Source organism: Oncorhynchus mykiss, chromosome 23 (genome assembly GCF_013265735.2).
Source record: "Oncorhynchus mykiss isolate Arlee chromosome 23, USDA_OmykA_1.1, whole genome shotgun sequence".
In the NCBI taxonomy this organism is placed as follows: domain Eukaryota; kingdom Metazoa; phylum Chordata; class Actinopteri; order Salmoniformes; family Salmonidae; genus Oncorhynchus; species Oncorhynchus mykiss.
Genome location: NC_048587.1, coordinates 2,975,305 through 3,003,296, shown reverse-complemented (window position 1 = coordinate 3,003,296; position 27,992 = coordinate 2,975,305). Strand labels below are relative to the sequence as shown.

At 45.6% G+C, this 27,992-nt stretch overlaps 2 protein-coding genes across 5 annotated transcripts in view; one reads left to right on the top strand and one right to left on the bottom strand.

Annotated features, from left to right (window-relative positions):
- Window positions 1-25,231, top strand: part of LOC110518872 (transcription factor A, mitochondrial) — a 29,534-nt gene extending 4,303 nt beyond the window's left edge. For 2 of the 4 annotated variants that reach the window (XM_036959687.1, XM_036959683.1), the window contains 4 exons: window positions 2,427-2,576; window positions 4,096-4,191; window positions 4,602-4,658; window positions 12,000-12,785. In XM_036959687.1, the coding sequence (XP_036815582.1) occupies window positions 2,427-2,576; window positions 4,096-4,191; window positions 4,602-4,658; window positions 12,000-12,221 (525 nt within the window). In that variant the 3' untranslated portion in view covers window positions 12,222-12,785. Of the gene's footprint in view, window positions 1-2,426; window positions 2,577-4,095; window positions 4,192-4,601; window positions 4,659-11,999; window positions 12,786-21,121; window positions 21,397-24,934 lie in introns of those variants that run through there. The other 2 variants (XM_036959685.1, XM_036959686.1) reach the window with 2 other exon arrangements.
- LOC110514011 (DNA-directed RNA polymerase III subunit RPC4) lies at window positions 12,590-27,761 on the bottom strand. The gene is made up of 8 exons (XM_036959682.1): window positions 27,367-27,761; window positions 25,153-25,199; window positions 24,911-25,056; window positions 24,670-24,794; window positions 23,395-23,497; window positions 15,181-15,488; window positions 14,776-14,925; window positions 12,590-12,962 (listed from the first exon to the last, which is right to left on the bottom strand). Exons 1-8 carry the CDS (start codon window positions 27,535-27,537, stop codon window positions 12,822-12,824), a joined length of 1,191 nt encoding a protein of 396 aa, XP_036815577.1. The 5' UTR covers window positions 27,538-27,761; the 3' UTR covers window positions 12,590-12,821.
- Between the last annotated feature and the right edge of the window lie 231 nt (window positions 27,762-27,992).

The following is a 27,992-nucleotide window of genomic DNA, read 5'->3' as shown; positions in this document are numbered from 1 at the left end:
ATGCCCCCCCCCCAGACCCTGACACCGTGGACAGCATGCCCCCCCCCCCCAGACCCTGACACCGTGGACAGCATGCCCCCCCCCCCCAGACCCTGACACCGTGGACAGCAGGGCCACCCAGACCCTGACACCGTGGACAGCAGGGCCCCCCAGACCCTGACACCGTGGACAGCTTGCCCCCCCAGACCCTGACACCGTGGACAGCATGCCCCCCCCAGACCCTGACACAGTGGACAGCAGGGCCCCCCAGACCCTGACACCGTGGACAGCAGGGCCCCCCAGACCCTGACACCGTGGACAGCAGGGCCCCCCAGACCCTGACACCGTGGACAGCAGGGCCCCCCAGACCCTGACACCGTGGATAGCAGGGCCCCCCAGACCCTGACACCGTGGACAGCAGGGCCCCCCAGACGCTGACACCGTGGACAGCAGGGCCCCCCAGACCCTGACACCGTGGACAGCATGCCCCCCCAGACCCTGACACCGTGTATGTGACAAATAAAATTTGATTTGATTTGATTTGGACAGCATGCCCCCCCCAGACCCTGACACCGTGGACAGCATGCCCCCCCCAGACCCTGACACCGTGGACAGCAGGGCCCCCCAGACCCTGACACCGTGGACAGCATGCCCTCCAGACCCTGACACCATGGATAGCATGCCCCCCCCCAGACCCTGACACCGTGGATAGCATGCCCCCCCCCCCAGACCGTGACACCGTGGATAGCATGCCCCCCCCCCAGACCCTGACACCGTGGATAGCATGCCCCCCCCCCCCAGACCCTGACACCGTGGACAGCAGGGCCCCCCAGACCCTGACACCGTGGACAGCAGGGCCCCCCAGACCCTGACACCGTGGACAGCAGGGCCCCCCAGACCCTGACACCGTGGACAGCAGGGCCCCCCAGACCCTGACACCGTGGACAGCAGGGCCCCCCAGACCCTGACACCGTGGACAGCAGGGCCCCCCAGACCCTGACACCGTGGACAGCAGGGCCCCCCAGACCCTGACACCGTGGACAGCAGGGCCCCCCAGATCCTGACACCGTGGACAGCAGGGCCCCCCCCCAGACCCTGACACCGTGGACAGCAGGGCCCCCCCCAGACCCTGACACCGTGGACAGCAGGGCCCCCCCCAGACCCTGACACCGTGGACAGCAGGGCCCCCCCAGATCCTGACACCGTGGACAGCAGGGCCCCCCAGACCCTGACACTGTGGATAGCATGCCCCCCCCCAGACCCTGACACCGTGGACAGCAGGGCCCCCCAGACCCTGACACCGTGGACAGCATGCCCCCCAGACCCTGACACTGTAGATAGCATGCCCCCCCCCCAGACCCTGACACCGTGGATAGCATGCCCCCCCCAGACCCTGACACCGTGGACAGCAGGGCCCCCCAGACCCTGACACCGTGGACAGCAGGGCCCCCCCCAGACCCTGACACCGTGGACAGCAGGGCCCCCCCCAGATCCTGACACCGTGGACAGCAGGGCCCCCCAGACCCTGACACTGTGGACAGCAGGCCCCCCCCCCCAGACCCTGACACTGTGGACAGCAGGGCCCCCCAGACCCTGACACCTTGGACAGCATGCCTCCCCCCCAGACCCTGACACTTTGGACAGCAGGGCCCCCCCAGATCCTGACACCGTGGACAGCAGGGCCCCCCAGACCCTGACACTGTGGATAGCATGCCCCCCCCCAGACCCTGACACCGTGGACAGCAGGGCCCCCCAGACCCTGACACCGTGGACAGCATGCCCCCCAGACCCTGACACTGTAGATAGCATGCCCCCCCCCCAGACCCTGACACCGTGGATAGCATGCCCCCCCCCCCCCCCCCCCCCCCAGACCCTGACACCGTGGACAGCAGGGCCCCCCAGACCCTGACACCGTGGACAGCAGGGCCCCCCCCAGACCCTGACACCGTGGACAGCAGGGCCCCCCCCAGATCCTGACACCGTGGACAGCAGGGCCCCCCAGACCCTGACACTGTGGACAGCAGGCCCCCCCCCCCAGACCCTGACACTGTGGACAGCAGGGCCCCCCAGACCCTGACACCTTGGACAGCATGCCTCCCCCCCAGACCCTGACACTTTGGACAGCAGGCCCCCCCCCCAGACCCTGACACCTTGGACAGCAAGCCCCCCCCAGACCCTGACACCTTGGGCAGCAAGCCCCGTCCCCAGACCCTGACACCTTGGACAGCAAGGTGTAGTAGTCCATGTTTGCACCTTCCATCAGAGAAGACTACACAGACTGTCATGCGTCTACTTCCTACCAACATGGATGTACTTGACAGTATTTAAATAACTGAAAATAGGCTGTTTGACTTATAGCCTACCTGAAATTGACATATCAGCGTTGTTGTACTGTGGACAGACTTGTGTGGTTGATTAACTAAATACATGTTGACTTTCCCCCACAGCCTTTTCAACAGGCGTCAGTGGTTGCCAGGGAACAGTTTAAGGTGGACATGCAGAGGTACCAGTCCCAGCTCACACCTGCACAGGCTGCTGCTCTGAAACAGGAGAGGAGATGTAGGCTGGCCAAGAGGAAAGCCATCAGGAGGAAGAGGGTGAGTGTAGCTCATTGATCTTCATAGTAGAGGTCGACCGATTAATCAGAATGGCAGATTAATTAGGGCCAATTTCAAGTTTTCATAACAATCGGAAATCGATATTTTTGGACACCGATTTGGCCGAATTTTTAAATTTTATTTTAATTGATTTTTTACACCTTTATTTTATCTTTATTTAACTAGGCAAGTCAGTTAAGAACACGTTCTTATTTTCAATGAGGAACGGAGGGTTAACTGCCTCGTTTAGGGGTAGAACGACAGATTTTCACCTTGTCAGCTCGGGGATCCAATCTTTCAACCTTACAGTTAACTAGTCCAACGCAATAACGACCTGCCTCTCATTGCACTCCACAAGGAGCCTGCCTGTTACGCAAATGCAGTAAGCCAAGGTAAGTTGCTAGCTAGCATTAAACTTATCTTATAAAAACAATCAATCAATCATAATCACTAGTTAACTACACATGGTTGATGATATTACTAGATATTATCTAGCGTGTCCTGCGTTGCATATATTCTGACTGAGCATACAAGTATACAAGTATCTAAGTATCTGACCGAGCGGTGGTAGGCAGAAGCAGGTGCATAAACATTCATTCAAACAGCACTTTCTTTGCGTTTTGCCAGCAGCTCTTCGTTGTTCGTCAAGCATTGCGCTGTTTATGACTTCAAGCCTATCAACTCCCGAGATGAGGCTGGTGTAACCAAAGTGAAATGGCTAGCTAGTTAGTGCGCGCTAATAGCGTTTCAAACGTCACTCGGTCTGAGCCTTGTAGTGGTTGTTCCCCTTGCTCTGCATGGGTAAGGCTGCTTCGAGGGTGGCTGTTGTCGTTGTGTTGCCGGTTCGAGCCCAGGGAGGAGCGAGGAGAGGGACGGAAGCTATACTGTTACACTGGCAATACTAAAGTGCCTATAAGAACATCCAATAGTCAAAGGTTAATGAAATACAAATGGTATAGAGGGAAATAGTCCTATAATAACTACAACCTAAAACTTCTTACTTGGGAATATTGAAGACTCATGTTAAAAGGAACCACCAGCTTTCATATGTTCTCATGTTCTGAGCAAGGAACTTAAACGTTCTTACATAGCACATAAAAGCTTTCTTAAATAGCACATATTGCACTTTTACTTTCTTCTCCAACACTTTGTTTTTGCATTATTTAAGCCAAATGGAACATGTTTCATTATTTATTTGAGGCTAAATTGATTTTATTGATGTATTATATTAAGTTCAAATAAGTGTTCATTCAGTATTGTTGTAATTGTTATTATTATTGACTTTTTTGGTGCTCCAATAATCGGTATCGGCGTTGAAAAATCATAATCGGTCGACCTCTACTTCATAGTGATGTGCTGTGCGCCGTGGACACTATTTGGCATGACAGGCCCCTCCTAGTGAATGTAATGGCATACTACTAAGGCCTTGTGATAGTATTAGTAGTGGTGTGTTCTGATGTTGTGCCACTGAAATGTTCCTGGTGACTCGTCTGACTTGAGCACCATCTTCCACTTTTAGGAGTTGAACAGTCTTGGCAAACCCAAACGTCCCCGGTCGTCCTTTAACATCTTCATGGCAGAACACTTTGAGGAGTCCAGGGGGACGACCACACAGGTTGGTACTGAAGAGTCCAGAGGGGGGGGACCACTCAGGTTGGTACTGAGGAGGGGGGGGCATGCAGGTTGGTACTGTCCAGAGGGGGGGACCACTCAGGTTGGTACTGAGGAGGGGGGGCCATGCAGGTTGGTACTGAGGAGTCCAGAGGGGGAGGGGGGACCATGCAGGTTTGTACTGAGGAGTCCAGAGGGGGGGGGGGGGGGGGGGGGGGGGGTGTGATACCACGCAGGTTGGTATCAGTGTCCAGTAATCAAATACTTTTTCATGAGTTCTGAGTCTATGTGATGAAAATATTATATTCTTTAACACATTACATTATACCAGCGTTAAAGAGATGGTTAATATGTAATCTAAATGTAACGGTATAACACGCACCTGTTATAATGCTGTCGCCTTTTTCCCCTCAGGGCAAGATGAAGATGCTGCGGGAGGACTGGACCAAACTGTCAACCTCACAGAAACAAGTAGGTGGAATGAAGTGTTTGATACAGTGCATTCGTTACGTTTCATTAAGGATCTCTCTGTACTTTCCTCTGTTCATCTTTGCCTTGATCATGACTGCTGCCACCACCATGCTTCACCGTAGTGATGGTGCCACGTTTCCTCCAGACGTGATGCTGCCACCACCATGCTTCACCGTCGTGATGGTGCCAGGTTTCCTCCAGACGTGATGCTGCCACCACCGTGCTTCACCGTAGTGATGGTGCCAGGTTTCCTCCAGATGTGACTCTTGGCATTGGGGCCAAAGAGTTCAATCTTGGTTTCATCAGACTGGAGATGTTTGTTTCTCATGGTCTGAGAGTCATTTAGGTTCCTTTTTGCAAGCTCCAAGCGGGCTGTCACGTGCCTTTTACTGATAAATGCCTGATTGGTGGAGTGCTGCAGATATGGTTGTCCTTCTGGAAGGTTCTCCCATCTCCACAGAGGAACTCTGGAGCTCTGTCAGAGAGATCATCAGGTTCTTTGTCACCTCCCTGACCAAGGCCATTCTCCCCCGATTGCTCAGTTTGGCCGGGCGGCCAGCTCTAGGAAGAGTCTTGGTGGTTCCAAGCTTCTTCCATTTAAGAATGATGGAGGCCACTGTGTTCTTGGGGACCTTCAATGCTGCAGAATTGTTTTGGTACCTTTCCCCAGATCTGTGCCTCGACACAATCCTGTCTCTGAGCTCTACGGACAATTCCTTCGACCTCATGGCTTGGTTTTTGCATTGACATGCAGTGTCAACTGTGGGGATATATAGACAGGTGTGCCTTTCCAAATCACGTCCAATCAATTTAATTTACCACAGGTAGACTCTAACAATGGATGGAAACAGGAGGCACCTGAGCTCAATTTTGAGTCTCATATTTGGTATTTCTGTTTTTTATTTGTAGTACATTAGAAAAAATGTAAACCTGTTTTCACTTTCATTGTGGGGTATTGTGTATAGATTGAGGAAAACAAATATCTAATCCATTTTAGAATAAAGCTGTAACGTAACAAAATGTGGAAAAAGTCAAGGAGTCTGAACACTTTCCGAATGCACTGTAGATTGTGTTATATACCTGTGGTGGTGGTGTAGATGTAGTTATATACCTGTGGTGGTGGTGTAGATGTAGTTATATACCTGTGGTGGTGGTGTAGATGTAGTTATATACCTGTGGTGGTGGTGTAGATGTAGTTATATACCTGTGGTGGTGGTGTAGATGTAGTTATATACCTGTGGTGGTGGTGTAGATGTAGTTATATACCTGTGGTGGTGGTGTAGATGTAGTTATATACCTGTGGTGGTGGTGTAGATGTAGTTATATACCTGTGGTGGTGTAGATGTAGTTATATACCTGTGGTGGTGGTGTAGATGTAGTTATATACCTGTGGTGGGATAGATGTAGTTATATACCTGTGGTGGTGGGATAGATGTAGTTATATACCTGTGGTGGTGGGATAGATGTAGTTATATACCTGTGGTGGTGGTGTAGATGTAGTTATATACCTGTGGTGGTATAGATGTAGTTATATACCTGTGATGGTGTAGATGTAGTTATATACCTGTGGTGGTATAGATGTAGTTATATACATATGGTGGTGGTATAGATGTAGTTACAGTGCCTTGCGAAAGTATTCGGCCCCCTTGAACTTTGCGACCTTTTGCCACATTTCAGGCTTCAAACATAAAGATATAAAACTGTATTTTTTTGTGAAGAATCAACAACAAGTGGGACACAATCATGAAGTGGAACGACATTTATTGGATATTTCAAACTTTTTTAACAAATCAAAAACTGAAAAATTGGGCGTGCAAAATTATTCAGCCCCCTTAAGTTAATACTTTGTAGCGCCACCTTTTGCTGCGATTACAGCTGTAAGTCGCTTGGGGTATGTCTCTATCAGTTTTGCACATCGAGAGACTGAAATTTTTTCCCATTCCTCCTTGCAAAACAGCTCGAGCTCAGTGAGGTTGGATGGAGAGCATTTGTGAACAGCAGTTTTCAGTTCTTTCCACAGATTCTCGATTGGATTCAGGTCTGGACTTTGACTTGGCCATTCTAACACCTGGATATGTTTATTTTTGAACCATTCCATTGTAGATTTTGCTTTATGTTTTGGATCATTGTCTTGTTGGAAGACAAATCTCCGTCCCAGTCTCAGGTCTTTTGCAGACTCCATCAGGTTTTCTTCCAGAATGGTCCTGTATTTGGCTCCATCCATCTTCCCATCAATTTTAACCATCTTCCCTGTCCCTGCTGAAGAAAAGCAGGCCCAAACCATGATGCTGCCACCACCATGTTTGACAGTGGGGATGGTGTGTTCAGCTGTGTTGCTTTTACGCCAAACATAACGTTTTGCATTGTTGCCAAAAAAGTTCAATTTTGGTTTCATCTGACCAGAGCACCTTCTTCCACATGTTTGGTGTGTCTCCCAGGTGGCTTGTGGCAAACTTTAAACAACACTTTTTATGGATATCTTTGAGAAATGGCTTTCTTCTTGCCACTCTTCCATAAAGGCCAGATTTGTGCAATATACGACTGATTGTTGTCCTATGGACAGAGTCTCCCACCTCAGCTGTAGATCTCTGCAGTTCATCCAGAGTGATCATGGGCCTCTTGGCTGCATCTCTGATCAGTCTTCTCCTTGTATGAGCTGAAAGTTTAGAGGGACGGCCAGGTCTTGGTAGATTTGCACTGGTCTGATACTCCTTCCATTTCAATATTATCGCTTGCACAGTGCTCCTTGGGATGTTTAAAGCTTGGGAAATATTTTTGTATCCAAATCCGGCTTTAAACTTCTTCACAACAGTATCTTGGACCTGCCTGGTGTGTTCTTTGTTCTTCATGATGCTCTCTGCGCTTTTAACGGACCTCTGAGACTATCACAGTGCAGGTGCATTTATACGGAGACTTGATTACACACAGGTGGATTGTATTTATCATCATTAGTCATTTAGGTCAACATTGGATCATTCAGAGATCCTCACTGAACTTCTGGAGAGAGTTTGCTGCACTGAAAGTAAAGGGGCTGAATAATTTTGCACGCCCAATTTTTCAGTTTTTGATTTGTTAAAAAAGTTTTAAATATCCAATAAATGTCTTTCCACTTCATGATTGTGTCCCACTTGTTGTTGATTCTTCACAAAAAAATACAGTTTTATATCTTTATGTTTGAAGCCTGAAATGTGGCAAAAGGTCGCAAAGTTCAAGGGGGCCGAATACTTTCGCAAGGCACTGTATATACATGTGGTGGTGGTATAGATGTAGTTATATACATGTGGTGTAGATGTAGTTATATACCTGTGGTGGTGTAGATGTAGTTATATACCTGTGGTGGTGTAGATGTAGTTATATACCTGTGGTGGTGTAGATGTAGTTATATACCTGTGGTGGTGGTAGATATAGTTATATACATATGGTGATGGTAGATATATACACATGGTGATGGTAGATTTAGATATATACACATGGTGATGGTAGATGTAGATGTATACACATGGTGATGGTAGATGTAGATGTATACACATGGTGATGGTATAGATGTAGATATATACACATGGTGATGGTAGATTTAGATATATACACATGGTGATGGTAGATGTAGATGTATACACATGGTGATGGTATAGATGTAGATATATACACATGGTGATGGTAGATTTAGATATATACACATGGTGATGGTAGATGTAGATATATACACATGGTGATGGTAGATGTAGATATATACACATGGTGATGGTAGATATATACACATAGTGATGGTAGATGTAGATATATACACATGGCGATGGTAGATGTAGATATATACACATGGTGATGGTAGATGTAGATATATACACATGGCGATGGTAGATGTAGATATATACACATAGTGATGGTAGATGTAGATATATACACATGGCGATGGTAGATGTAGATATATACACATAGTGATGGTAGATGTAGATATATACACATGGTGATGGTAGATGTAGATATATACACATGGTGATGGTAGATGTAGATATATACACATAGTGATGGTAGATGTAGATATATACACATGGTGATGGTAGATGTAGATGTATACACATGGTGATGGTAGATATATACACATAGTGATGGTAGATGTAGATATATGCACACATGGTGATGGTAGATGTAGATATATACACATGGTGATGGTATAGATGTAGATATATACACATGGTGATGGTAGATGTAGATATATACACATAGTGATGGTAGATGTAGATATATACACATGGTGATGGTAGATATATACACATAGTGATGGTAGATGTAGATATATACACATGGCGATGGTAGATGTAGATGTATACACATGGTGATGGTATAGATGTAGATATATACACATAGTGATGGTAGATGTAGATATATACACATGGCGATGGTAGATGTAGATATATACACATGGTGATGGTATAGATGTAGATATATGCACATGGTGATGGTAGATGTAGATATATACACATGGTGATGGTAGATGTAGATATATACACATGGTGATGGTAGATGTAGATATATACACATGGTGATGGTAGATGTAGATATATACACATGGTGATGGTAGATATATACACATGGTGATGGTAGATGTAGATATATACACATGGTGATGGTAGATGTAGATATATGCACATGGTGATGGTAGATGTAGATATATACACATGGTGATGGTAGATGTAGTTATATACTTATGATGGTGTAGATGTAATTAGTGATGCCTTTCACCCCTCCCCTCTTCAATGAACTGAATTGACCTTCAAAGATTCTCTCCTATTCGCACCACATCAAAAGAAAAGATAGTTGGAAAGAGGAGATGGATGTATCCAGTATAATAGATGGACTAAGTTATATAATCTCTAGCTAACACTCCCACTCTGGGTAAAGTATATCTGCATTAAAATAAAGTTGGTAAAACATCTGGTAAAAATGTGTTTTTTTGACAGTTATTTTACTTCATCCAAAACCGTCAATGTCACGGTTACCCACGGTTACCCACGGTTACCCAATTACCGTCACAGCCCTAGCTGTGTTTCAGGTGTACAGTGGGCTCCCAAATTACTGTCACAGCCCTAGCTGTGTTTCAGGTGTACAGTGGGCTCCCAAATTACTGTCACAGCCCTAGCTGTGTTTCAGGTGTACAGTGGGCTCCCAAATTACTGTCTCAGCCCTAGCTGTGTTTCAGGTGTACAGTGGGCTCCCAAATTACCGTCACAGCCCTAGCTGTGTTTCAGGTGTACAGTGGGCTCCCAAATTACTGTCACAGCCCTAGCTGTGTTTCAGGTGTACAGTGGGCTCCCAAATTACTGGCACAGCCCTAGCTGTGTTTCAGGTGTACAGTGGGCTCCCAAATTACCGTCACAGCCCTAGCTGTGTTTCAGGTGTACAAACATGCACAAACATTTCTTCAAAAAAATATAAGCAATATAATTATATAGAGAGATTCAAAATACCAACATGTGAGATACTGTACTTTATTCATGTTTCAATGGAACCCACCAATCATACATTTATTTTGTATTAAATAATTGTAACTAAAATCAAGGTTTCATAATTATTGGCACTCCTCATTTAGTACTTAGTACAACGACATCTGGCAAGGACAACGGCGTGGAGTCTTTTCCTGTAATGTTTGACAAGGTTAAGGAACACATCTGGAGGGATGTTGGACCATTCCTCTATGCAGATCATTTCAAGATCCTTCACATTCTTGGGTTTACGCTCGTCAACTGCCCTCTTCCACTCAGCCCAAAAGGTTTTCCATTGGATTGAGGTCAGGTGACTGAGATGGCCATGGCAGCACATTGATTTTGTTGCCACAAAATTTTGTTGTTGGAAAGTCCACCTACTGCCAAGTTCCAGCCTTCTGGCAGAGGCAACCGGATTGTCAGCCAAAATTGCCTGATACTTGGTGGAATTCATTACGCCATCAATCTGAACCAGTGCCACTGGACCTCTGGAATTAAAACGGCCCCAAAACATCACTGACCCCCCTCCATATTTCACCGTGGGTATGAGGTGCCTCTCCTTGTATGCATCTCTGTTTCACCGTGGGTATGAGGTGCCTCTCCTTGTATGCATCTCTTTCACCGTGGGTATGAGGTGCCTCTCCTTGTATGCATCTCTGTTTCACCGTGGGTATGAGGTGCCTCTCCTTGTATGCATCTCTTTCACCGTGGGTATGAGGTGCCTCTCCTTGTATGCATCTCTGTTTCACCGTGGGTATGAGGTGCCTCTCCTTGTATGCATCTCTGTTTCACCATGGGTATGAGGTGCCTCTCCTTGTTGCATCTCTGTTTCACCATGGGTATGAGGTGCCTCTCCTTGTATGCATCTCTGTTTCACCGTGGGTATGAGGTGCCTCTCCTGGTGCCTCTCTCTGTTTCCACGCCAAACATGCCAATGCTGTATCTGACCAAACGTTCAATTTTGGTCCCATCGGACCAGAGCACCTTCTTCCAGTCATAATTTAAATTACGTTTGGCTCCAAGCGCTTGCGTCTGTGTCTTGATGTCAGAAAGGGCTTTCTTCTGGCAACTCTTCCAATGAGCCTGTGGTTGTCTGTTGGAGCTTTTTGATACCTGGTGACCTGGTGACCTCAAGACGCCACCAAGGCCTGCAATTCTTCCACAGTGATTCTTGGGGATTTTGTTGCTTCTCTCACCATCCTCCTCCCATTCCTGGGGGGGGGGGGGGTCTTCTACCTGTGAGGTTTTCAACTGTTCCATATCTTTTATAATTTTTAATAATTGCTCTGACAGTGCTCCGTGGTATATTCAATCATTTGTGGATCTTCTTGTAGCCATTACCAGATTCATGAAGGTCTACGACCATCTGTCTCTTTTGAACTGCCAGTTCTTTTGTTTTCTTCATGGTGTTGGATGACAAAGGGATATTGCATGCGTGTTACCTCATTTTGATACCCTAGTGAAACTGGAAGTGATGTAATGGCTCAATTAAGTTCCTTAAGACTTAAATGATTGTGAAACCTTGATTTGGAGGACATACATTTTTAATTACTAGGCTAACTGACTCTGTGATGTTGTTTCAGGTCTACATGACTAACTGACTCTGTGATGTTGTTTCAGGTCTACATGACTAACTGACTCTGTGTGCTCTGCAGGTCTACATGACTAACTGACTCTGTGTGCTCTGCAGGTCTACATGACTAACTGACTGTGTGCTCTGCAGGTCTACATGACTAACTTACTCTGTGTGCTCTGCAGGTCTACATGACTAACTGACTCTGTGTGCTCTGCAGGTCTACATGACTAACTGACTCTGTGCTCTGCAGGTCTACATGACTAACTCACTCTGTGTGCTCTGCAGGTCTACATGCAGCTGGCGGAGGATGATAAAGTGCGCTATAAGAATGAGATGAAGTCCTGGGAGGAACACATGATGGATATTGGACGGGAGGACCTGATCAGACGGAAAGAGACCCACAAGAACAAAACTGCTACTAAAGGAGGCAAACAGAAATCCAAAGTGAAAGAGGTGAAAACTAAATCTGCAGGAGCTACGACAGTGAGGAGCGGGAAAAAGGCCTGAGCTGTTCTGGAGAGGAAGGGTGATGAAGGCAAGTTACCGTCCCAAATAAAATACATTTTGTTTATAGTCATATCAATGCTCCTAGCGCCTCAAACTGTGAATGAACCTTCACCAGTCTGGGAAAGATCATGAAACATAACATTCTCAACTGACAGTTATCAGAATGAGAATTCACTGTAAACTATCATAAAGCAGTGTTCTTTCTAGTATGAAAAGATGAATTATGTTGAAGTTAAGTTCCTGTCACCAGGGCCACGTTCTGTATATACTGTCTCTATACACAGTGTACAGGCTAGTCTGTACTGGATATAGTCTTTAAGAGACGTGTTGACCAGTTACTTTGTTTGTAGACTTAGTTTTCGTTCATGTTTTGTATCTAATTTTTATTAAATAAACATTTACGTACATAAAAAAAAGACTTCATATTATACACAATGTTTATACAGTGAAAACAAATTGGGAGGAAATCGACAAGGTACATAAACGCTGTATGATGAAAGTAAACTATGTACAATATCTACACAGTTAATCCTCACATCGTGTAATAAAACTGTACAATGTCTACACAGTTAATGCTGAAAAAGGTGTACTGAATATAAGTTAGAGATGTGCTGAGTGGTCAGGTGATGGCTCCTGTAGCAGAGCCTGGAAGTCTGGAGAGCAGACCAGCTTGTGCTTGACGTTCCCCAGGATACTCATGTCTCCAGTCAGGCCCTCAGACAGACGCACAGACACCAGTTGCTGTAGGAGAAATAACAGATGATTTAGCCCCTTATTGTCTGACCCTAAGCCATTGTCTGCACATCCTGGATCACAGTGAGTCAGGACTTAAACACATCCTGGATCACAGTGAGTCAGGACTAAACACATCCTGGATCACAGTGAGTCAGGACTAAACACATCCTGGATCACAGTGAGTCAGGACTAAACACATCCTGGATCACAGTGAGTCAGGACTAAACACATCCTGGATCACAGTGAGTCAGGACTAAACACATCCTGGATCGCAGTGAGTCAGGACTAAACACATCCTGGATCGCAGTGAGTCAGGACTAAACACATCCTGGATCGCAGTGAGTCAGGACTAAACACATCCTGGATCACAGTGAGTCAGGACTGTGGTTCTTTAGGACTAAACAGGAGAACTAGACTGTTAGGTACCTGTTCTAAAGGGGAAGACAGTTCCCTCTGAGACGTCCATAGTGATGTGTCTCAACACCATCTAACCCTGTAATGTCTATTATATTAACAGACCTGTTCTAAAGGGGAAGGCAGCTCCCTCTGAGACGTCCATAGTGATGTGTCTCAACACCATCTAACCCTGTAATGTCTATTATATTAACAGACCTGTTCTAAAGGGGAAGGCAGCTCCCTCTGAGACGTCCATAGTGATGTGTCTCAACACCATCTAACCCTGTAATGTCTATTATATTAACAGACCTGTTCTAAAGGGGAAGGCAGCTCCCTCTGAGACGTCCATAGTGATGTGTCTCAACACCATCTAACCCTGTAATGTCTATTATATTAACAGACCTGTTCTAAAGGGGAAGGCAGCTCCCTCTGAGACGTCCATAGTGATGTGTCTCAACACCATCTAACCCTGTAATGTCTATTATATTAACAGACCTGTTCTAAAGGGGAAGACTGTTCCCTCTGAGACGTCCATAGTGATGTGTCTCAACACCATCTAACCCTGTAATGTCTATTATATTAACAGACCTGTTCTATAGGGGAAGACAGCTCCCTCTGAGACGTCCATAGTGATGTGTCTCAACACCATCTAACCCTGTAATGTCTATTATATTAACAGACCTGTTCTAAAGGGGAAGGCAGCTCCCTCTGAGACGTCCATAGTGATGTGTCTCAACACCATCTAACCCTGTAATGTCTATTATATTAACAGACCTGTTCTAAAGGGGAAGGCAGCTCCCTCTGAGACGTCCATAGTGATGTGTCTCAACACCATCTAACCCTGTAATGTCTATTATATTAACAGACCTGTTCTAAAGGGGAAGACAGCTCCCTCTGAGACGTCCATAGTGATGTGTCTCAACACCATCTAACCCTGTAATGTCTATTATATTAACAGACCTGTTCTAAAGGGGAAGGCAGCTCCCTCTGAGACGTCCATAGTGATGTGTCTCAACACCATCTAACCCTGTAATGTCTATTATATTAACAGACCTGTTCTAAAGGGGAAGGCAGCTCCCTCTGAGACGTCCATAGTGATGTGTCTCAACACCATCTAACCCTGTAATGTCTATTATATTAACAGACCTGTTCTAAAGGGGAAGGCAGCTCCCTCTGAGACGTCCATAGTGATGTGTCTCAACACCATCTAACCCTGTAATGTCTATTATATTAACAGACCTGTTCTAAAGGGGAAGGCAGCTCCCTCTGAGACGTCCATAGTGATGTGTCTCAACACCATCTAACCCTGTAATGTCTATTATATTAACAGACCTGTTCTAAAGGGGAAGGCAGCTCCCTCTGAGACGTCCATAGTGATGTCTCAACACCATCTAACCCTGTAATGTCTATTATATTAACAGACCTGTAGGAAAGAGAAGGCAGCTCCCTCTGAGACGTCCATAGTGACGTCTCCCAGCACCAGCTGCACCTTGCCAGACTTCCTGATCTGTAGTTTACCCAGAAACCCCTCTGTGAACTCTGACAGGACAGGAACGTCTTTACCAGCAGCATCCTGAGGAAGAACATGGCCTTTAGGGTTAGGAGAACTCTGACTGGATGGGAACGCTGTCTCTAGCAGGGTCCTGAGGAAGAACATGGCCTTTAGGGTTAGTGGTCAGGGGAACTCTGACCGGATGGAAACACTGTCTCTAGCAGGGTCCTGAGGAAGAAGATGGAATACAGCAAATGTAGACCTTGGCGTGAAATGCTTCCCTGTTAGAATGAAGTGGACGGTAGAAAATAAGGATAGAATGTGGTCGTTACTCACTGGTGCTTTAATGTGAGAGGTGCGCTTGCCGTCGGACTTGGAGTCTTTTTTACAATTTCTTTCTGGGGCTGTGATTGGCTGGCTTGGGATGGAGGCTGTGGTTGGCTGGCCAGGGATAGTATCAGGTAGCTGGATGAAAAGCAATTCTTCTGTCTCTGAAACCATCAGCTGGTGGAAGAGCTCTGCTACAGAGGGCTGGTCAGGGCTCAGGACCCCCTGGCCTGGTCTATACTGAGGGATCTGGCCTGGTCCGTACTGATGTCCTGCTCCAACCCTGTTTGGGTTAGTAGTAGCAGGGGCTCTAAATGCTGTAGGGCAACAAACACAGGACCATCAGCTACCTGGGAACCAGTTTGGATTGACAAGACTGAAACACGTGTTAATGTATTGAGTCTGTGCACCTCTGTATATCCCCCATGTATTTGCATGTCTACATCCTGTGCATCCAGGGCCTTCAGGAAACAACCCTTTGACTTATTCCTCATGTTGTTAGAGCCTGAATTTAAAATGGATTACATTGAGATTGTGTCACCGGCCTACACGCCATAATGTCAAAGTGGAATTATGTTTGTAGAATTTAAAAATGAAAAGCTGAAATGTCTTGAGTGAATATGTTTTCAACCCCTTTGTTATGGCAAGCCTAAATAAGTTCAGGAGTACAAATGTGCTTAACAATGGACTTCCCCGTTGTCTCTGCTGATGTGCTGTTTGTTGCTCCTTTCTCTCTTTTAGTGTTAACAGTTTAATCAAACTCTTACGTTAACAAGTTTACCAATGTCCTAGTTTTGTCCACCCTCTACTTCCTTCCAAAAGCGTCCGGGATGGAAACGTTCCATCTGGCATGGATCTGCAGGAGCTCGTCCAGATGGAAAAGCTGAGTAACATCATGCCTTCTCACTGCAGTCGCTGTCCTCTGAATATACAGGAGGATCGCTGAGTTGTGAACCCTGCTTCAGATGCAATAGTTAGGCCAAGGGCAATTGAAGTGTAGGAAAGGATGATGGTGTCTGTGCCACCAGTAAATACAGGTAGTAGTGTTAGTCCCCCACAGCACAGTCCCCCACAGCACAGTCCCCCACAGCACAGTCCCCCACAGCACAGTCCCCCACAGCACAGTCCCCCCCAGCACAGTCCCCCCCAGCACAGTCCCCCCCAGCACAGTCCCCCCCTAGCACAGTCCCCCCCAGCACAGTCCCCCACAGCACAGTCCCCCCCAGCACAGTCCCCCACAGCACAGTCCCCCACAGCACAGTCCCCACAGCACAGTCCCCCACAGCACAGTCCCCCCCAGCACAGTCCCCCCCAGCACAGTCCCCCCCAGCACAGTCCCCCACAGCACAGTCCCCCACAGCACAGTCCCCCACAGCACAGTCCCCCACAGCACAGTCCCCCCCAGCACAGTCCCCCCCAGCACAGTCCCCCCCAGCACAGTCCCCCCCAGCACAGTCCCCCCCAGCACAGTCCCCCCCAGCACAGCCCCCCCACAGCACAGTCCCCCACAGCACAGTCCCCCACAGCACAGTCCCCCCCCAGCACAGTCCCCCACAGCACAGTCCCCCCCAGCACAGTCCCCCCCAGCACAGTCCCCCACAGCACAGTCCCCCACAGCACAGTCCCCCCCAGCACAGTCCCCCACAGCACAGTCAACAACATGGATTCTGGAAAGAAATGCTGTCCACATGGTGTCGCTCATGCAGCCGATTAGAAACCAGTTTTCCCCACTAAGCAACGAGTCAGTCAGAGCCTGAGGCTTCCCAGGTGTCTCCTCCACTGTTACGGGGTCTGAGCCGCCGAAGCCTCCCCACCATTAGCTCTGACAAATTGACCTAGTCATTGGAGACTCCATTACCCACAGTATTAGACGTAAAAATAATCATCCAGCGATCATACACTGTTTACCAGGGGGCAGGGCTACTGACGTTAAGGCTAATCTGAAGAGGGTGCTGGCTTTGACAACTGGCGAGTATAGGGATATTGTTATCCACGTCGGCACCAACGATGTTAGGATGAAACATTGAGGTCACCAAGCGCAACATGGCTTCAGCTTGTAAATCAGCTAGAAAGAAGTCGGCATCGATTAATTGTCTCTGGCCCCCTCCCAGTTAGGGGGAGTGATGAGCTCTACAGCAGAGTCTCACAACTCAATCACTTGTTGAAAACTGTTTTCTTCCACTCGCAAAATAGAGAATTTGTAGATAATTGGCCCTCTTTCTGGGATTCATCCACAAACCGGACCAAGCCTGGCCTGCTGAGGAGTGACGGACTCCATCCTAGCTGGAGGTGTGCTTTCATCTTATCGATGAATATAGACAGGGCTCTAACTCCACATTGAGATAGGGTGCAGGCCAGCTTAGTGGAGTCTGCCACAGTCAGTGTAGTCAGCTCAGCTATCCCCATTGAGACAGTGAACAATCTAGGTTTAATTTTTTTTTACCCCTTTTTCTCCCCAATTTCGTATTATCCAATTGGTAGTTAGTCTTGTCTCATCGCTGCAACTCCCATACGGACACGGGAGAGCCGAAGGTCGAGAGCCATGCGTCCGCTGAAACCCAACCAAGCCGCACTGCTTCTTGACACAATGCCCACTTAACCCGGAAGCCAGCCGCACCAATGTGTTTCGGAGGAAACACCGTGCACCTGGTGACCGTGTCAACGTGCACTGTGCCCAACCCGCCACAGGAGTCGCTAGTGCGTGATGGGACAAGGACATCCCTGCCAGCCAAACCCTCTCCTAACCCGAACGACGCTGGGCCAATTGTGCCGCCCCATGGGTCTCCCGGTCGGCTGCGACAGAGCCTGGACTCGAGCCCAGAATCTCTAGTGGCACATCTAGCCTTGCGCCACTCGGGAGGCCTGCCTCGATCTAGGTAGGACAAATCTAAACAGGGCGGTGTTCGCCTTAGCAATCTCGCTGGAATAAAGATCTGCTCCATTCCTGTCATTATTCAAAGAGATTGATAATACCTCACATCTCAAAAAAGGACTTCTTAATGTTAAAGATCCCTCACTTTCAAGGCAGTTACAGTCAATGAACTAATCACTGATCATGATCACTGATCATGATGTGATTGGCCTGACTGAAACATGGCTCAAGCCATTAAATGAGGCCTCTCCTCCTGGTTACACTAGTGACCATATCCCCCCCCCGTGCATCCCGCAAAGGCGGAGGTGTTGCTAACATTTTTTTATGACAGCCGATTTCAATTTATGAAAACATATGACTGCGTTTGTCTTTCGAGCTTCTTGTCATGAAATCTATGCAGCCTACTCAATCACTTTTTATAGCTACTGTTTGCAGGCCTCCTGGGCCGTATACAGCGTTCCTCACCGAGCTCCTATCGGACTTTGTAGTCATGGCAGATATTCACATTTTTGCTGACTTCTAATGGAAAAGTCCACAGACCCACTCAGTCTTTCGGAGGCATCATCAACTGTGGGTTTTGTCCAACATGTCTCTGGACCTACACATTGCCACAGTCAGACCCTGGAACTAGTTTTGTCCTGTGGAATAAATATTGTTGATATAAATGTTTTTCCTCATAATTCTGGACTATGGGACCACCATTTTATTACATTTGCAATCGCAACAAATGATCTGCTCAGACCCCAACCAAGGATCATCAAAAGCCATGCTATACATTTTCGGACAATGCAAAGATTCCTGGATGCCCTTCCAGACTCCGTCCACCTACCCAAGGATGTCGGAGTACAGAAATCAGTTAACCACCTAACCGAGGATCTAAAAGTAACTTTGTGTAATACCCTAGATGCAGTCGCACAGCTAAAAACAAACATTTGTCACAAGAAACTAGCTCCCTGGAAGTCTTCCGACTAGCTTGGAAAGACGGTACTGTGCAATATCGAAGAGCCCTCACCACCGAACCGGGAGTCTTCTGACTAGCTTGGAAAGACAGTAACGTGCAATATCGAAGAGCCCTCACCACCAAACCGGGGGTCTTCTGACTAGCTTGGAAAGACAGTAACGTGCAATATCGAAGAGCCCTCACCACCGAACCGGGAGTCTTCTGACTAGCTTGGAAAGACAGTAACGTGCAATATCGAAGAGCCCTCACCACCAAACTGGGAGTCTTCTGACTAGCTTGGAAAGACAGTAACGTGCAATATCGAAGAGCCCTCACCACCAAACTGGGAGTCTTCTGACTAGCTTGGAAAGACAGTAACGTGCAATATCGAAGAGCCCTCACCACCGAACCGGGAGTCTTCTGACTAGCTTGGAAAGACAATATCAAAAATCACTAACTGCTGCTTGATCAGCCTACTTTTCCAACCTAGTTGAGGAGAATAGAAACAATCCACAATTTATTGTTGATACTGTCGCAAAGCTAACGAAACAGCAGCACTCCCCAAGTGATGAATGGCCTTTACTTCAGCAGTGATGAATTCATGAACTTCTTTGACGAAAATATCATATTCATTAGAAAGTCTCTTTTGAATGTGATTATTTCTCCCAGTCTGCACAGAACTGCCAGGACCTCGGATCAATGGAGATACTCAAGTTATTTTAATCCTGTATCTCTCAACACATTCACAAAAATAGTCATGGCCTCTAAACCTTCCAGCTGTCTACTGGACCCTATTCCAACTAAACTACTGAAAGAGCTACTTCCTGTGCTTGGCCCTCCTATGTTGAACATCATAAATGGCTCCCTATCCGGATGTGTATCAAACTCACTAAAAGTGGCAGTAATAAAACCTTGACCCAGAAAAATGTAAACTATCGGCCTATATCGAATCTCCCATTCATTTAAAAAAAAAAATGGGAATGTGTCTTCAGGAAGGAAATGTATACGAAACGCTCCAGTCTCTTTTTAAACCCCGTCATAGTACTGAGACCACACTTGTGTAGGTGGTAAATTACCTTTATAAATAGCATCAGACCAAGGCTTTTCTGTCTGTCCTTGTGCTCCTAGGCTTTAGTGCAACTTTTGACACCACATTCTTTTGGAGATTAGAAACCCAAAAATTGGTCCAGGCAGACAATCTGAAACTTTCTGTAAAAATGAAATGATGCAGAAAAGCTAATCCAGGCTTTTGTCACTTGTAGATTAGACTGCGATTCTCCGGCTACCTGCATAAAGCACTAAATACAGCTGCTAGACTCTTGACTCAAACCGTCAAATTTGATCATTACTCCAGTGCCTCTACACTGGCTTCCTGTCAAGGCTGATTTTCAAGGTTTTACTGTTAACCCACAAAGCAATACATAGACTTGCTCCTACCCATCTCTCTGGTCCTGCCGTACATACACGTACGCTTTGGTCACAACACGCAGGGCTTCTTACTGTCCCTAGAATTTCTAAGCAAACAGCTGGAGGCAGGGCCTTCTCCTTTCTATGGAATGGTTTGCCTATCCATGTGAGAGACGCAGACTCTGGTCTCAACCTTTAAGTCTTTTATTGAAGACTCATCTCTTCAATAGGTCCTATGATTAAGTGTAGTCTGGCCTAGGGGTGCGAAGGTGAACGGCAAGGCACTGGAGCGATGAACCGCCCTTGCTGTCTCTGCCTGTCCGTCTCCCCTCTCTCCACTGGGATTCTCTGCCTCTGACCCTATTACGGGGACTGAGTCACTGGCTTGCTAGTGCTCTCCCATGTTGTCCCTAGGAGGTCAGCTTTGTGTCTTGCCAAGCTTTTTTCACTATACTTGACATGAGTGGGTTGAGTCACTGACATGATCTTCCTCTCCGGTCTTGGGTGACATCTTTGTGGGCTCCACCTTGTCTCAGGGTAGTACGTTGATGTCCCTCTGAGGTTGGGGGGGGGGGGCTGTGCTTTGGCAAAGTGGGTGGGCTTATATCCTGCCTGGTCGCCCTCCCTCGGTCCCCAGTGTCGGGGGGCTAGTGTCAGTCTGTCCTATCCTATCTTCTCTGGTGTGATCTTAAGTATGCTCCCTCTAATTCAGCCATCTCTCTCTGCCCCAGGACCATGCCTGACAACTCCTGGCTGTCCCCTCTCCTCCAGGTCATGCTGCTGATCCAGTTTCCGCTGTTCTGCCTGCGGCTATGGAACCCTTAGGCATGAAGTCATAAACAGCGCAATGCTTGAAGCACAGCGAAGAGCTGCTGGCAAACGCAGTAAAGTGCTGTTTGAATGAATTAATTCGAGCCTGCTGCTGCCTACCACCGCTCAGTCAGACTGCTCTATCAAATATCAAATCATAGACTTAATTATAATATAATAACACACAGAAATATGAGCCTTAGGTCATTAATTTGGTTAAATCCGGAAACTATCATTTCGAAAACAAAATGTTTCTTTCAGTGAAATACGGAACCGTTCCGTATTTTATCTAACGGGTGGCATCAATAAGTCTAAATATTCCTGTTACATTGCACAACCTTCAATGTTATGTCATAAGTAATATTCTGGAAAATTAGTTCGCAACGAGCCAGGCAGCCCAAACTGTTGCATATACCTTGACTCTGCGTGCAATGAACGCAAGCGAAGTGACACAATTTCCCTAGTTTAATATTGCTTGCTAACCTGGATTTCTTTTAACTAAATATGCAGGTTTGAAAAAATATACTTCTGTGTACTGATTTTAAGAAAGGCGTGGATGTTTATGGTTAGGTATTCGTGCAACGATTGTGCTTTTTTTCACAAATGTGCTTTTGTTAAATCCTCCCCCGTTTGGCGAAGTTGGCTGTCTTTGTTAGGAAGAAATAGTCTTCACACAGTTCGCAACGAGCCAGGCGGCCCAAACTGCTGCATATACCCTGACTCTGTTGTACAGAACACAAGAGAAGTGACACAATTTCCCTGGTGAAAAGACATTTATGTTAGCAGGCAATATTATCTAAATATGCAGGTTTAAAAATATATACTTGTGTATTGATTTTAAGAAAGGTGTTGATGTTTTTGGTTAGGTACACATTGGTGCAACGACATTGCTTTTTTTCGCGAATGCGCTTGTTAAATCACCCGTTTTGCGAAGTAGGCTATGATTCAATGATAAATTAACAGGCACCGCATCGATTATATGCAACGCAGGACAAGCAAGATAAACTAGTAATATCATCAACCATGTGTAGTTAACTAGTGATTATGTTAAGATGTATTGTTTTTTATAAGATACGTTTAATGCTAGCTAGCACCTTACCTTGGCTCCTTGCTGCACTCGCGTAACAGGTAGTCAGCCTGCCACGCAGTCTCCTCGTGGAGTGCAATGTAATCGGCCATGATCGGTGTCCAAAAATGCTCATCACCGATTGTTATGAAAACTTGAAATCGGCCCTAATTAATCGGCCATTCTGATTAATCGGTCGACCTCTGAATGCTCGGCTATGGAAAATCAACTGACATTTACTCCTGAGGTGCTGACCTGCTGCACACTCTACAACCACTTATTTGACCCTGTTGGTCATCTATGATCATCCTGAATAACAATCTAGCCTTAATGGCCATGTACTCATCTCTACCTGCACAACCAGAATAGCATCCCGTTTCTTCCTAGGCTCCTGCCTTTCTAGGGAGTTTTTCCTTGCCACTGTGCTTCTACATCTGCATTGCTTGCTGTTTGTGGTTTTGCGCTGTGTTTCTGTATAAGCACTTTGTGACATCTGCTGATGCAAAAAGGGCTTTTAAAATAAAGTTGATTAGACTCAGTGTAATAGTCGAATATTGTTTAACATGATTTTTTTAATGACTACCTCATCTCTGTACCCCACACATACAATTATCTGGAAGCTTCCTCAGTCGAGCAGGGAATTTCAACCACAATGGCCAATGAGGTTTTCCAATGCCTCAAAGGTGCCCTTTTGATAGATGGGTAAAAAACAGACATTGAATATCTGAGCATGGTGAAGTTATTAATTACACTTTGGATGGTGTATCAATACACCCAGTCACTACACAGATATAGGCATCCTTTCTAACTTAGTTGCTGGGGTAGAAGGAAACCACTCGGATTTCACAAGGCCAATGGTGGCTTTAAAACTGTTAAGAGTTTTTAATGGCTGATAGTAGACCTGAGGATGGATCAACAACATTGTAGTTACTCCACAATGTGAAAATATTGTGCAAAGCTCTTAGACACTTACCCACTGCCAAAGGTGATTCTAACATGTATTGACTCATGGGTGTGAATACTTATGTAAATTTGATATTTCTATTTCATTTGATACATTTTGAAATCTCACAATGTGGAATAAGTCAAGGGGTATGAATACTTTCTGAAGGCACTGTATATACTTACATGGAGTTGTTGCCTCTGTTATCAGGAAGTTGCTAGATTGATACAGTGGCAGTTGAATTGGCTTGTTCTTGGCATCATTTTTCAAACCAGGATCATCCAAAAACTATATGGGGGGGGAAAAGTGTGCGGTTTAAATAAATATATGTATTTCAACCAGGGGTTGGAACCGGTTCATGGAAATAATGAAATGTTTCTACGAACAGAATCAGAACCGGGAACGAAAGTGATCTATACTGTTCCGGAACAGAACTGTTACGTTAAACACATGGGAACCAGTTAATAACATTATCCCTCTGTTAATCAGAAACTTCTTCCAGTGTCTGCCTGCCAGCTAAAAATTGTTGCCAGTGTGTGTGCATGTAGGCTACCTGCCCCTCGCCCTCCAAAGTATTACTGATGTTACAAGCATGAAGATGCGGGGAGAGATTTTTAATTAGAAAATAATGGATTCACTTTTTCAATGCTAGTTAAGGATACTATAGTTATCACATTTCACATTGTATTTTTTAACTACAGAAAGGTAAGACGTGATTTGCATTCTGGTGCCGCTCTGCACACACAAGCTTGTTAACTAGCTAGCTTCTCTGGTCGAATGTTAAACCAACTCTGAAGATCAAAGACATTCAAAGTTCCTCCAGAAGCCGCTCGTCTGTAGGTATAATACTGTGGCCCTAATTCAACATTTCAGTTGCATCTCACGCCTGACTAGTCTATCACACATGTAAACAACTCACTGAGCTATAGCTTTCCAACTCCATAACAAGCTGCTCTACCTGCACTGCATGATTGGTGAAGTAGGTTTAAAAAGGAACGATATAAACCGGTACTTTTCTTTTGTTCAAACCAGTTCAGAACTTTTATTTTGCTGGTCGGAACAGAAAAGAACGGGGCTAGTCATTAAGGCTGTTACTTTAGGTTGACTAGTCATTAAGGCTGTGTTTTACTTTAGGTTGACTAGTCATTAAGGCTGTTTTACTTTAGGCTCCCTACCTCCCAATTCCCCAAGACATAGAACCAGAACAAATAGCAGGCCAAACTATCCCTCTCAGCACTGCCTGGACTGCGCAAAAATGCAAATGCTTTCCGTTTGAGTTATATTAGGTTTTATTTTCATCGTGCAAACCCAACTTTCCTTTCTCTTGTCCTTTTCCTCCACTGGTTCTCAGGCTTGTATTTACTATTTAACTTTCTCTCCAAGTTACAAAGGGGTTTCATGTATGTTGATTAAGGCTGTTTTACTTTAAGTTGACTAGTCATTAAGGCTGTTGTACTTACATCATCCCGTTGAAGCTTGTGTAACATATCATTATCGTTTTCTTCTGAGGCACGTCTCTCCTTCTTAAAACACTTAGCTACAGGAGAGGATCTGCTGTCTGTAAGGTCGGTCCCTCTCCACCCCCCTGCACAGAACAGAGGACAGGACACACTGGAATCCAGTGTTTCTAATGATCATAATAATAACCTGTTTCTTTAACACACAGTAAAGGCAGCTTCTGGCAGAGAAGGTCCAATTCACCTGGTTTCTTTACTGTGTCTGCAGGACCCTGTTCAAAGATGGAGTGGGACTGAATGATCTGAGGGGGGCGCTCTCTTCTCTCCCTGTGCCTCTCCTCCCTCACTCTTCTCTCCTTCTTTGGTGCAACATGGGCCTCTTCCTTTAACCTGGGGGAAGGAGTTCAATGTTAACATGTATTCTTCTAAACTGGATCCTTGGTAGTCTAATGGAATGTGTCTTCAAGCAATACAGTTGACACTCACTCATCTTTACTCTTCCTCAGAGAATGGACATTGGGTACGAAGGTTTTCTGTAATAAAAATATCAATTTATTAATTTCTACTATTTTGTCATCTGAATATCATGACTGTTTTGTTTAATGTTTGTGACAGGACACTGGACAGCTGTATATTTGCTTTTGTTCATCACCCACTGTGTTTCCGTTTCACTGTAGACTGGTTATTTAGTAGTGCTTACAATAGAGTGGTGAGGACGATGAGTCTACCGTGTCCAGAAGAGACTTCACCATTCATTTTCTAGATTCAGATTCACGCAGACATCGTTTTAAGCTTTTACAATTGACAGCTGATTTTGGCATAGTATATCGATTCGCTCTCCTTAAATATTTCTCATCTGTTATTCCTTTGTCTCTGAATTCTTTAATCAAACTTTTCCCCGACAGCTCCTGATATCAGGGTATAAAAACTCCAATCTGTTCTGAAATAGCCTGGTGTGCATGTGCGCCCAGTTATATCATGTCTCTAGCTTGTTTTCCCTGGCTAAACAGCCATGTTCGTCATTGGCAAAAATAAATACTGCACCCTCAACTTCAAAACTAATTTGCTAGTTAGTTATACAATTATGGAACTAAGAAATTCACAGGAAAGAAACTTAAATGATGTGTTGTTTTGTTGAACCGTCACGACTGGTTTGAGTTATATGTCGTAAGATAACGGTGGCGAAGGATGATATCATTGCTACTTAACCCGGATCCAAGTTCCCTTTTACGGTCCACCGACGTCATTGACTGGTCTTGGAACTGGGACACCCTGCCGCCTCTCCCCGCATGGCTCGATTTTTATATGTTGAAAAATGGTAACGTCTACAAAACTTAGTCCACTCTGTTCAAAACATATTCATTATTGTTTTGGAAACAGAAAATTGTATTGAGATCAAATGTTTCATCGATGAGAAAATTAGCAGAATGTCAGTGAAAATCCATCTTTTACCACTGCCGGCCACTGGGCCTCCTCTCACTACCATATTTGGTAGTAAGTGGAAACGCCAAGCGGATGCTTCACATTTACACATCAGGTGAAATATCTGTCTTGTTCCATCTATGGGATTAGCATGGGCAGAACAATTTGAGGGCTTCCACCATTTTAATGTGGTCAACTGGGTGGGACTTCCAACTTAATTGGCTCATCCCTCCTGCTGATCCTATTGGAGTCATATCCAACTGGGTCATCAGGAGGGTTCAGCCAATCGTAAAGAAGATCAACCTTTTTTCCCTCTGTGCTGTTTTCTGTGCCCAATGTTTGTACCATTTTTTTGTGCTGCTACCATGTTGTGTTATGTGTTACTGCCTTGCTATGTTGTCTTAGGTCTCTCTTTATGTAGTGTTGTCTCTCTTGTCTCAATGTGTTTTTTGTTCTATATATATATATATATATATATATATATATATATATCTCTATCTATCTATATCAATCACAGCCTCCATCCCCGCAGGAGGCCTTTTGGTCGGCTGTCATAGTTAAGAACACGTTCTTATTTACTGACTTGCCTAATTAAATAAAGGTTAAATACATTTACATTTTAGTGGCCCCCCACTTTATGGTGGAGATGATATATTTATGTTTTAAAGTACATTTCCTGGCATTCTACACCTTTTGGGGTGAAGATAATGTTGCAGTTTTAAAGCAAGTTTTCTGCAGTTCTACACATTTTGGCATGGGGCAGAGAGACATTTTTTCAATTTTATAACACATTTCATGCAATTCTACACGTTTTGCCTGGGGCAGAGCCATTTTTAGTTGTTGCAGTTTTACAGCTAATTTCCTGTAGTTCTTCATGTGCCCTGCGTGCCTGGTAGGTATACCTGGGGCGGCAGGTATCCTAGTGGTTAGGGTGTTGGACTAGTAACCGAAAGGTTGCAAGATCAAATCCCAGAGCTGACCAGGTAAAAACCTGTCATTCTTCCCCTGAACAAGGCTGTCATTGAAAATAAAATGTTGTTCTTCACTGACTTAAAATAAAAATAAAAACATTGGCTACGATTAGTTTAGATAGTCTATCCAGACAATTTATCAATTCAATTTATTTTCTTCTCACATGGCTAATTGAGACCGCTAATTTTACGTGTGCCTGGAGCAGGGCCCTGATGGCACAGATACAAAGATGAGTCCTCTATCTATCTCTATGGGTTGAGTACGTAGTCTTTGATATACAGTATGAGCGTTTCCATTGGGTATCACCTTTTTGAACCCGCCCAGAGTCAGGTCTCGGGACCGCAGAGACGTCAGTCTGCCTGGAGGAGGCGGGGAGTTCAGCACCGTCCGATGAGGTAACCCACTGCCAGCTACATTTGGTCTGGTGATACCGGAGTAGCCAGCCATAAAGTCCGTGTTGCTGCTTGGATCAGTCATTCTGCTAATCACTGGCTGGAACGGACGGCTTTGTGACAATACAGTATTAAGGGGTTGAAGGCTATACTAAACCTACACCCTTTATTCGATGGGGAAGCCTACAAATGAAATGGCAGCATAACTCCGATTTGGAATAAACAATATTTGAACCGAATTCCTATTTCTTCTTCATCGCGCTGTCCAATAGCCTAATAAACAGATATGATGTGTGAATTAACAATAGGCCTTACTGTGAAGTCAGAGAATGCAGGTATCCCCTCCGTAAACACGGATATCGGTGTTCAAACAACACTCTGTTATTGTACTGTAAGCCTCCAGAAACTGTAGCGTCCATCTTGTCCGTAATGTCTGGGCACATCTGAGCAAAAACAGCGACTGAACAGCAGCCTTATACAATCCAAATCCAACAGTCTGTCCTGGAAAGAATATTGTAGGTGTTGCGTACAAGGCCTTGG